Source organism: Simochromis diagramma, unplaced genomic scaffold, assembly GCF_900408965.1.
Source record: "Simochromis diagramma unplaced genomic scaffold, fSimDia1.1 OVJJ01000816.1, whole genome shotgun sequence".
Classification (NCBI taxonomy): Eukaryota; Metazoa; Chordata; class Actinopteri; order Cichliformes; family Cichlidae; genus Simochromis; species Simochromis diagramma.
Genome location: NW_024386908.1, coordinates 13,418,948 through 13,431,606, shown reverse-complemented (window position 1 = coordinate 13,431,606; position 12,659 = coordinate 13,418,948). Strand labels below are relative to the sequence as shown.

Here is a 12,659-nt window from a genome sequence, read left to right as displayed (position 1 = left end):
TCACAACAACAGTCATCTCAAGGCGCTTTATATTGTGAGTTAAAGACTCTACAACAATAGACAGAAAACCCCAACAATCAAAAGACCCTCTTTGTTCAAGGACCTGGCGACAGTGGGAAGGAAAAACTCCCTTTTAGCAGGAATACACCTGCGGCAGAACTGGGGTCACTACCTGCAATTAAACAATTCTTTTAAGGCAGGGCTTTGTTTCTTGAAAGTTTAATTTGAAAAATGTAATAAAATAACCAAGAATGTAAGCATATAGCAACAACAAAAATGTTAATCTACTTAAGGGGGACAGTTTCCATTTTTAGTGAGTAAATAGAATCACTAGCATTTATTATAGATTGCAGTAATCGAATGCTGAGATTTGGGATCACAAGTACACAGGCTATAAAGTAGTAGGGCTTAAGGAACCCTCAGGTGACCCAGACATACTTAAAGGAAATAAAAGGCAAATACCAGAATTATTCTATTCTAAGCACCTAGCCTGGGTCATTTTCTTATGAAGCTAAAATAAAATCCAAATTCCCTGAAAAAAATATCTCAAATATTGGTTTGATGTCACTTGTGGAAGATAAACTGCACTAACCTCCATCATGGTGTACAGCCAAATAGCATCTGTCACTCTCTGCTATCCAGAAGTTTGGGGGGGTTAAAAGAACTATTTCTTAGAACTGTTGGCTTATTTACAACCTATTTGGACTTCAGGCTGCTTCTTTCTTGAAATGTTGTGAATAAATGAAAAAAAAAAAAGCTGTTGTCCCATGTCTGACCTCTGACTACAGTGTGATGGGATAAATGTGGTAAAATTAGTTATTATCCTGAGTAGTCCATCGCTCTCATAACTGGCTTGATTGTGGCTCAGTGGATGTCATTATGTTCAGTTAGCAATTTAGTCAGCCACTCAACCATTTGCTCAGTTGCCTGGTCAACTGAAGAGTCACTCAGTGGCTGAACCACTTAGCCAGTAAAGTCATCCAGTAGCTGTATTAAAAGTCCAGCCAAGAGGGCAGGCTTTCCCAAAATTCTGATGAATTCCAGATGAGAGCCCAGACACCCTGGCTTGAGAAGAGAACACACACATGAAAAAAAGAAAGAAATGAAAGTAGATGAGGAAGGGAGGGGACAAAAGAAAAGTGAACACAGTGAAAGATGATCCTATGCACAAAGCCTATGAAGTGGAAAGGAGGGTTCTCATCCATCGTTGAGATGTTCATTTATGACTGAGAGACAGAACTCAGAAAGAAGGGAGTGTGTACTGATTTGTACGAGTGGATCTTGGTTGTGAGCATCAGCATGGCACAGTGGTGGACTTTACTCACTGTTGTTTACCTGTGCAGCTACTGTGCTGCCAGTCAGCACCACGGGAAAGGTATGTTGGCACACAAGCTCTGGTAATTAGGTCTAAATGCGCAATTATTAAGAGTCTGATTAGTGTCTCTCTATTATGAGATAAATGGCAATTTTATCACCATTGAGTATATTTGCATTCACAAATTATTCTGTTTTCATTTGTGGGATCATTTAAAATATTACTAGAATACAGAGACAGAGTCAAATTGTGATGGCTGAGTCCTGGTACGAGTCTGTGGTTCCAGCTGTGAAAGAATGTGTTTATCCTCTTCAGTTAGCAGGAACATTGCAGTTTGCAGGACATCAGCAGATCGTTTTCCAGCAAAAAATGACTGGCCTGTTGTTACTGGATCTACTCACTGAGGAAATTCCTTTCTCATCACTCGCAGGCCTTGAAATCTGTAGACAAGTCACATGACGCTGAAGCCAGCAAAAACAAAGAAAGTTCAGAATTGTTTACATTTTTATACCATATCACCAAAATCCAGGAAATCATTTTTTAATCATTGTTTTATTAAAAGTTTGTAAGACTTTTTTTTCCCCCTTCAGCAATAAATCAAAAATCCAAAGTGACACTGTCAATAAAAAGTTTCTGAACATGCATTAATTGTCTGTGTTGTCAACAACTGCCCACTGCTGCTGAAAACAAGAGCAGAAAGAAAGTGAAGCTAATGTTCAGAAATGTTCCTGGAGTTGAGGGAAACAGCAGTTCTCTATTTACAATCTCACTGCAAGCAGCTCAGTTCACACTGGAGTGGATAGCACAACATAGAATCAGTCCAGGACTGCTCTGTTTACATGTACAGGCCAGCAGCCGCTCTTTCAGTGATGAGGATGTACACATTCAGAACAGTGAGGAGCACTGATTTGGGCAGCCATCGCTGAACCAAAGAGAGAGCCTAAGAGTATATATTTCATCATTCATCATCTTACAACGATGTGGTTGTAGCCATTCAGCGCTCTGTGAATAGCACTCATGACAATCAGTCATTGGTCAGTTTGCAGTATGACACCAGTATGACAGTCTAACATTGTCATACATAACTGAAAAGTATTCCCAAACTGGTTGGCAAGTACTGTCTTTAGGTTTGTGTCTGTAGGTGAAATCAACAGCAAAGAGAGTCCTGCACCAAAAATCTCTTTGTGATTTCTTTGGTGATTAGCAGAATTTGCAGTAAAGACATCGGATTGTCTGCAAACACTAGGCATAGCTTTTAACTTGAAAGTAAATGTTTCCTGCTTCTGTCTTACTTTTCACAGTTTCAGTACCGCTCGGCCAGCGTTGGTGAGTGTCAGGGACTTTTCATGCAAACTCTACAATCTCTGTCTGGCCTTCAGGTCTGGTTTGGTCTTCAACCAATTGCTAAACCACCAACAAGCCAACAAGTTTTAGGAAGTAGTGAGCAACTGATCTGCGATCATTCTGCGAATGGTTAAACAAGTGGTCACCCGGTTTTGGACCCAGGGTTTTGAATTTTCAAGTTCAGAATTCTTTGTACTTTTGAAGTTATGTGATCTTTGGATTAGGTTTCTGTTATTGTTAGTGTTTAATTTTTTTACTCATTAATTCCTTTGCGTTTACAAGTTTTGTCTTTCTAGCCTTGTTATTTGTTCCTTCAGTTGCTCACTTTAGTTACTGTTAAAACAGTAACTTTAAGGTTGTTTTTAATTAGTTCCCCTTTTTCTGTTCCTCCTTCTGTCTCATCTGTGTTTGTCTTTGTCATCTTTGTCTTCATGTTCACTCCTTCTTCTTGTCTGTCTTTATTCTAAAAGGTTCTGTTTTTATTCATGTTGAGTGTAGCTTTTGTTCCTGTCTCTGTCCTCACTGATTCCCTGATTGGCTTCAGCTTGGTTTTGGTCCTCACCCGTCTCCTCTTCCTGCATTACCTTTTGTATATATGTTGTCTCAGTATTCCTTTGTCTTTTGTTGCATATAGTTGTGTGTTTCCTTAGCTTTGTGTTCTTTGTGTTGGATTCCCCAGCTAAATGCTTCGTTGACTAAAGGATTTTTGGACTTGATTTTGGACTTTCTGATTCTCTGAAATAAGAAGCATTGAAGCTGTTATTATTTAGACCTGTTTTCCTGTTTTGCTTCATCACATCTACAAAACCTTTAGACACACAGCAGTTCATGACATGACTTCAACTTTAGTAGTTTAGCAGTTGCTGGTTGCAAACCCATCTCTTTAGTTGGAATAAGACAATAGAGCTATTGAACACTGGTACTGAAAATAGATACCCTCTCTACTTTTAAGATTAGGCCTAAAACTTTCCAATCTGATGAAGCTTAGTTACAGCTGGATCATGTGACCTTGAATCATCTCTTCCTGCAATAGGTTTTATATGCCTCTTCACAACATTAGCATATTTTGAAAAACAATGTTAAAGGGCACTGCATGTAAACGTGACACCAACTAATCACAGAAGAAACTAACCAAGTGATGAGTTGGGAATGTGCCCAGGCTTGTGTGGGTTATTAAAGGCTAAGCTCACACCTCCATGAGGTGGAGTGTGGGTGATGGGGAACCAGGAGAAACTACAACCTTTCTCCCATATCTCCAGTTGTCACCACTGTCCCCAGTATATATCAGCTTCCCTGGCACCACTGCATGACTTTATTGCAGCCGGGCTTTACTACTGCTGGCCTCACAGTTATTTGGAGTATTTATGATGATCTGTGTTTGCATCATAAATGGTAGAATTTAAATCTGTCTCACTACAATACTGTCATGGATTGGGATTTTACCATTTTCTATTATTTGGAAATATAGTGAAATGTAGAAGATGGTCCATTGCAGGGAAGATTTCATTGTATCCTGTGTCCTTTTCACCCTCTTTTATTGTACGCTGGAGGGATCCAGACATTCATTTGGGGGTTTGGTTTTTTTTCTGTTTTTGATTGTTTTTCCTTCTCTCTCTTTCTGTCTTCGTCAAGACATCCTTCCAGCCAGGAGTACCATTTAGCCCAGCTAATTAATGGATCTTTGTTGTTCCCTCATCTCCTTGCAAGCAGTTAGCGGGAGATTACAAGTTCCCTGCCTCTACATAATGACACTGGGGGGAAGCCTGCCCATCCAAACATTGATTGTTTGGAGCGCCGAAGGAGGGAGGGGAGCATGACGGGTGAATGGGCTTAGAACAAGCAGCAGGGAAAGCTGATATGTTGTGATAAAGGACATCAGCAGTATATTAAACATTCAAGCTGAAAATGAGAAAAAAGAAAAATTTGCTCATAAGAATGAATCACCTCGTGATGGTTTGTTCGCCTGCATGTTAGCCGACCCCTACCTCCCGACCCCCCACCCACCAAAAACAGCTTCATGGAAAAGCCTGAAAAATCCAGCTCTAACATATATGGACAGCCTACCTTCACCAGCCTCCTCACTTACATGTGATAAAATCGTAGTGATTAAAGCTGAGATGTCACTTTCACATTCATAAATATTGCACATTAACGCGGCATAATCAAAGACATTAGTTTTGCATAGCGGTTGGTAATCAAAAATGACTAAATATCATTATTTCTCCTTCACTATGATAAATTCCTGGATTTTATATGTTGTCACTGCAAAGTTCAGTACATTTTCTGCACCATTAATCATCTGTTGTTGTCTGCCCTTCACCAGCTGTGTCGAAATATTTCTTTCCCATTTACTTTATTATGCACTCTATTTGGTCATCCATTGGGGAATGTGAAATTCCACAGTGACATATTTTTGTTCATGCAGTTCCTCAAAGCTAAAATCCACAATGCAAAGATGACTGTCCTGCAGCTGTCCTGCAGTGAGGGCAGGCGCTAAATGACAATAATTTATTTATTGCTTGTAACAGAATGAATAATATCTTGAATATCTATCCTGCAGTGTCCTCAATTTCTCACATCTGTTATCTCTACCTGACCTTCACAACCACCTGTGCTCCTTCATTAGCTCCTTTCTACATATATGTGCCCTTTTTCTTTGTTATTAGCCATATTGTCAGTCACAGTGTCTCAAACTTATTAGCTAGTTCATTTTCATTGTAATCTTTAAGCATGATTCATTTAGATATCCAGTGTGTACCCCTACCTATCTTTCCTCTAAGTCAGTATCGCCCTCACAATATTGTGCTGGGAGAAATCGAACAATTTAACGGAATGACTAGAATTACTGTTATTGCCTGTGCACATATACACTAATGCAGCTCCAACTATAACAAGCTATAATATTTTTATTCCAAAGTGCTATTGGAGCTGCTACAAACATAAAACACACACTTTCCTACATGCCAAAGGACTATTGTAGTAGTAGCAGAGCCTTTTTATGTAAATTACAGATTATTAATTTTAGATGTAAATCAGCGCTGGGCTGGCCTCCAAGCTGTCATTTCCCCGCATCGCCTCAATCCTTTAACGATATAACCCTTGTTCCAATGAGCACCCTCGGGTGTTGTATTGTTTACTTTAGCAATGGCCCGCTGAAGCTTCAGTATCTATTCGGTAACTAATATGTCTGCACAGGCATCGCTCCTCCACAATACCTGATGCATTTGGGAGCTGCATACTCAATGAGGAGTATACATTTTCACCTACAAGTTGTCATCCACTTAGAGTTGGATGTTAGTACTTGATCTGGGGAAATCTCCTCTCTACTTGTCTTTGGTGTTTGGGGGTTGGAACAACTGTGCATGTTGCATATTATATTGCTTCAGAGTCACTCTTCAACAAGTTCAAACTTCTCCATTAGAAGTGTTTGAACTTTTATTGATTTCTGACATTATGATGAGGGTCGTGAACAGCATTTCATCTGCAGTTGGAATTTACAATAAGTACATATGTTTTGATCCTTGAAACCCAAATTCATATTATAGGAAAAGGTGGAGTTAGACAATGTTTATTTGAGATTTCACAACGTCTGGCTATGGCCCCTGACGGTGGGGCAGGTGGAAGGACTGAGGTAACATGCTAAAGATTACACAGATGTGCCAGATTTTTGGAACCCCAACATGGAAATGTGGAGCTACACATTTCTTTACATTGAGAGCAGTGGCTGTGCTGCGAAAGGGAGGCCAGAGCTGAGACTGGCAGTCGCCCAAGCAGGAAGCAGGTACATGGGGAGCTCTGCCAATTTGTGTGGCTTTGGCTGGCCTGACAATTGCTATAAAGCTAAATGTATCTGGCCAGCGATGCTGCAGGCAGTCAAGCTGGTCATTACTGCAGAATTGGTGAAGCAGCAATCCATAGATGCCACTGTAGCAGAGAGGAAGGATGACATCCAAATTCACATGAATGCCAGTGTTTATATACTGTATACCTCATTGAGATCTCCGTGTGTTGGCTTACACGCTGAATGGAGTACTGGACAGCAACAGAATATGGGTAGCAATGGAAAAAGAGAGCTGAACAGCTGTAGAACCCTAGAGGAAGTTTTACCTTAATTCATTATACTGTGAAACCTCCTTCTGTGCAAATCAAATTTGATTTTCAGTTCCTTCTCCTGATGCTACATTAACAAAAATGGTTCTTGGAGAGATAACAGAGATACATAAAAAAGTTTTCAAAGTCTGGGCAGTATTCAAAGTTACATTATTACAAACAGACCCTGCACATTCTCGTGTGACTCTTAATCTTTCTTTTAGCCTGGAATAAACTTGCCAGTAGGAATATCTGTTCACTGTCACACAGGACTCCTATCCAAAATATTATAATGCAAATGTGTTGCTAGATTAAGGAAGTTCACAAATAATTTCTTAGACACAGCTATGTCATTTAGACAATTTAGACCATAATGTTATTTTTCATTTTAGACCAGTGAACTAATTGACTCGATTTGTAACAAAAGTTGTAAATTGGGCTTAACCGTATCAGTTCTTGTGTAATTTAGCTTACCCCAGCCCTTTCTCTCTGTTCCCCTTCCTTCTTGAGAACCACTCTTCCACTGAGACCATTTCTGATCAGGCTTCAGTGAACGGCAGACGGATCAACTGAAGGACCTGATGAATCTCCTCTAGATCCTGAGCTAGGCTTCTGCTGGATTTTTCTTTCCAATTTCACATCTCTATAGAGCAGCTCACTCTGGTGGTCCAGAATTATGAACTCTGAAGTTTCATCACACTGTACAATGTGCATTTAAAAAGAATTTTAAAAACCTCTGAATTAGGGTAAAAACAAAATATTCCAAAGTAGCCCCGTGGTTAATTGTTAGTACATCAGATACTTAGGAAAGTATGTGAGTAATGTTAGCTGCTGTCCACCTCTAGATGTGAGGTTTAGCCTCTTGTTATCACTTCCAGGTAAATATGGATTTTGCTCAATTTTATCACAGAAATGAGGCGGCAGCAGCAACTGTTTCTAGCTGAAAGTGAGGGGTTTCATTCCAGCCGTATCAGGACACCTCACATTATGGGATCCCCCGTCTGCTACACATATGGACTGACACTTTGAAGCCTGACCAAATGAGGTCAGTTACACCTGCCCTTCCACGAGTCAATAAGCAGATATCGCACCTCTGGGGGCACCAGGCCGCTGGTGCTTGTAGCAACTGTGGCTCAGGTCAAAGACCAGTTGATCTCTTCACAGCTGGAGCCCAAGTCTCACCCACATACATAATATTTGAACAGTAATGAATATGTGTTTACTCAACCTCTGGCCCTCCCGCATAAATGTCACAATAAATAATGTCCTGCCTTAATTTTTGAAAAGGGAGATTCTATAATCCAATTTTTTCTTCTTGTGTGTTCTAGTGCTGTACCCATCTGCATACAGGATAAGACGGGGAACATATTCACTGATCAACCCCACATTCCAGCACTCTGTGGAGGACATCAAGCTGCTTTTTGAGGTCAGTTAAGTTCTTGCGGCCCCGAAATAGTTCATGAGCTAGTGTTTCTTTAATGGAAACCAGTTTGCTTAGAATGTGCACAAGACTTCTAAAAATAACACATTTGTGGCCTCACCCTGCTGATTAGAACAAAACACTGTGTACTGCTGCTGTGCTCCTAATCATTAGCAGGAATGTGAGATATTTTGGTGACATTGATGAAAAAGATATTTTACTTTCTTATGCCATCTTAAGCTCATTTCAAAATATTTAGATGATTAGGCTCTTTGGAACAGATTGAAATAGCCGTTAACAGGACGTGACCTTGCTAGCAACTCCATTTTTCAGTTAGCTGCTTATATATGTGAATGTGAATTTAGTGGATGCCTATCTATCTCCCAGATTCTGCTGGGTGGAATGCAGATACAAGGTGATGGACACACCCTGCTGATTCCAGATGAGGAGTTGGCCTCCCTGAGAAGTGTGGAAAAGCTGGAAGTCATCTGTGAGGAAGTACTGCCTAAAAGGCTCTCCGACATCAGGCGTCTGACGGCTGAGCTCACCCAGCGGCGCCAACCTCTGAGCTGGCAGGACTTTGAGAGGACAGTGCTGACGTTAGTGTACACCACTCAGACCCTGGCTCGAATCACCAACAAGCACCAGAAAGAGATATGGACCGACACCCTAATCCAGCTGTTCCAAGCTCTTCAAAAGGATCTCAAACCCTTTTGAGGAAAGAAGTTGTCCATATTTTTTTCAGTAGTGGAGATGCCGTTTATCCATGCCATTTCCAGTGTCCTGCAAAGTTTAAAAACAAATTAGATTATTATATTGCTTTTTATATGAAACTATTTGTATATACAAATACAAATATCAAAAAATGTATATAAAATTATATAAGCAATTTAATTTTTAACCAAAAAATGTAACTAAACTCAGGGTCCAAACTCACTTTTATCAGCGCTTTCAAACTTGACTTCCAGTCTTATCTGACTGGGCTAATTCCAATTAAGAGCTCAAACCACAAACTCCTGAAAAGTTATATCATGTGCTTCTGTTTTGTTTTGTTTTGTTACCCTATGTGAGGTAAATAATAAAATTTTAATTCTCAAAAGATCAGCGTATCTTACTTTTCTATAAACTTATTTAAGCACAAGTTTAGATCAAGCAGACCTCAAGGTCCCAGTACATCAGCTCATAGCTGAGCTGTCAGATGATATGGGCTTGCAGAGATCGGCTGCTCTCACTTTCCTGGATTTTGTTTCTGATCATGTAAATCCACGGCATCAAATGAGACTCAACCTTCAGCAAAGCGAAGTGGTCATGGCTGAAGTCCCTTTTCTTTTAGCTATCAACTCGAAATGTAATGATCATCAAAGACGGTTTGTTATCATTTTGCAGCACCTCTTTGCGATAACAGTAGCGCCAGAAAATCAGTGTATAGTCTATCCCTACAGTCACACCAGGTATTTTAGACATGTTTCAATGTCCAAAATTACTATGCATTGACCCACCCCCTGAGTCTAGAATTCCCCCAAACTATTTTAGAGTGATTTACAGAGTAATTAATCATAATCTGCAGCAGTTTGAGTCACAAATATTCTCACAATATAGGCTATTTAGGCTAACTAGATTCCACCTACACATGATTAATTTAATATCATAATACATTGACATTGTAACAAACCATCAGTCTAATATCCAAAATATAAGGTTTAAACCAAAAAAGCCAAGCATACTAATAAAGGTAAACCATTAACTACTATTAAATCTGTTTTTGAGCTAAATAATGAATTACTATCACGTTTCTTAATGAACTAGTTCTGTTTTGTTACTGCATCAGTTGTGTTACGTCTCAGCTCCTGAGTGTGTGTTTGTTTTACGCTCACTAATGCATTATTTCTGAGCCCACTTATTTGTACATCGTGAAGAAATCAAATTAAATCAACAATGCTTTTGAGCCCCGCATATGCATACAAGCCAGAGGATGGCCTCATTAATCAAGTGCGTCCCGGTGTGCTCAAATAAACTTCTCAAACTTAGTTTAATGAAAATACATCACATAAGTACACACATATGCGCAATTACCTCAAAGTTTTTCCTTCTGATTTTTCTGATTATACTGATCTTTGACCTACTTTCAAAAAAAATACTAAATCAAAGTGGTACATTAGTTTGACAACTCCATGGGAAGTCACCTCAAGCCCCCTGCCATGCCTGTGTACATGTTTGATGCCATCAGATAACTTTAGAAGGCGTAAGATGCTTTGCTCTGTCTGGAAAAGATTGCTCAGCTCATTTGATTTGCCACTAAAAGCCCTTTGAATAAAACCCACGGATTTATACTTAAGAGTCTGTGTACATCAATACGCTTGATTGCATTTCTGCAGTCTGTAAAATATCTGATGGATATGTGCTTCAGAGCTACCCATTTCCCCATTCATTATGGGAAATAGGTACTTAAGCTTTTGTGCAGTTCACTCATCAAGAAGGGGATAGAAAGCAGATATCTGGTTTGTGTTGTTTTCCCTCCAGAGTTGATTAGTTTTACATTTGCTTACACCTTACAGTATTTTGCTCAATTCATACTTTTATGTAACCGTGGAAATGTTCGTCACTCCCTGTCACCCAGATCGCATCTTCAGTTGCAGCTTCTGTAAATGTATACGTTAATCGCAGCATTTTCAGTGTCTTTCTCAGCATGTCAGCATTCATTGGCACTGACTAGAGGGGGCTGATTAATGAGGAAGTCAGGAAGACTGCAGCAAGGAATTTCCTTCCAAGGCGACGGATCAGCCTTCGCCCTCGGCACCACTCTAACTATAATAGTGACCGATGAGTCTTGCATTTGACACGGCTTGTTTTTTGAACTCGCTTTGTCAGTTTACGTTGTTTAATGCAGGTGTTATAATTTTCAAGCAGATTCCATGTTGCCAGTGACTTTCCAGACTGACTTAGAGAGGAATTGTGAGATTGTGGAATATTTGCCGAGCCTCTAATTAAATTTTGCTCTGTTATCACATTCAATATACAAAATATCGGGGACATGACGTTCCATTTGTGCAATCTAATCCTTAATTGTCATAAAGTTTTAAAATGATCTCACAAAGTGCTCTGCTAGGCTTCATTTCCTTCCCCTTTCTCTGTGATTGTGGTGCAGATTTAATAAGAAAAATCAGGCTTTTCTGTGGATTATTGACTTATCAGTCTGCTTCATGAAAAATGAGTCTGCAATATTTTATTCATTTAGAGTATTATCCCTAAATGTCAAGTGGAGCCCTCTGCATGTTGAGAGAGCATCACCAAGTGGCTGCTGACAGAACTGCTCTCCTCATCTGATACTGCATGTCTCTAAAGTGTCCGTAACGCCCGTATCATGTCTTCATATAGGATCATTTAGGATATTTCTATACAATCACAGCTTAATATACAAATATCTGGTGTATCATTTCTCATGTTTTAACAGAAGCTGTTTCATGTCTACAGGACATAGGATGCTGTTTAGTATAGTTTGTTCAAGCCAAAACTGATGAAAGGGTTGTAGCATAGATGGTGTTCTAAAGGAATTTAAAATTGTTTCCTACCGCCGATACATTTTCAAGAATAGCATAATGAAGTCCAGTGAATCCAGTGAGTTTGTCAACATTTCAACTGCAATCTTTCCTAAAATAAAGCAGAATATAACTGGATGGATGGATAGATGGTATAAAATCTTTTTGGATTTTTTAAATTATTATTGCCTCAAGATGCTCACTAGGTGGCAGCATTTCCAATCTGTTCCCCCAGATCTTGGCTCGTGGTATCTGTCACGATGTTTCCTTTTGTTGTTGACTTGTGCAGCAGATATAATGAGGAGTAATGAGTAAAAAGGGAGAACTGAACTATATAATGAAAGCAGCAGCATATCTTGTACTCTCACTTCCTCTTACTCTACAGTCAGTGTTTTGTTATGCATGCTGTAAGGCTTCTCGAAGAGTTCTCGTATGCATTACAATACATCTTTTTATGTTGACACAAAGTGCGGGAGACAGAAAACGACAGCGTGGCATTTCTAATTAGATTTATTTTTCTTTGGAGGACGTGTTTTTGTTGGAGTTCGCTTAATTAGAGCTGAATCTCATCATAACTGGAATGTGTCTTTCCTGGTAGAACTATCCTCTGATCACCTCCAGATGAATACCCAGTTGTTTTAACTCAAGCTTATCAGCTGCATATGTTTCCCCGCAGCTGTCAGGCATATTTTCATGCTTCAAGTCCGCAAACAGAGCGAGATGGGACTTTACAATGTGTCACATGTATACCCACCGTGCTTTCTCCATCAACTTAAACAACTCAATACCTGAAATGAAAATAAATAAATAAATAAAACAGCGATTCAGGATTTTCAAAATCTACATAAATTAATACCATTTTTTCTTCATTGAAAAACAGTCCGCCACTTCAAACAATCTTTGACATGTTATGTTCACGAAGATATTTTTTTTAAAGCAAACAGATTTTATTTGT

The 12,659-nt window shown here is 39.4% G+C and overlaps 1 protein-coding gene across 1 annotated transcript; it reads left to right on the top strand.

Annotated features, from left to right (window-relative positions):
• Window positions 1-1,110: 1,110 nt before the first annotated feature.
• Window positions 1,111-9,272, top strand: LOC120736158 (protein FAM180A). Its single transcript, XM_040036144.1, has 3 exons — window positions 1,111-1,375; window positions 8,077-8,174; window positions 8,556-9,272. Exons 1-3 carry the CDS (start codon window positions 1,300-1,302, stop codon window positions 8,883-8,885), a joined length of 504 nt encoding a protein of 167 aa, XP_039892078.1. The 5' UTR covers window positions 1,111-1,299; the 3' UTR covers window positions 8,886-9,272.
• The last annotated feature ends 3,387 nt before the right edge of the window (window positions 9,273-12,659 follow it).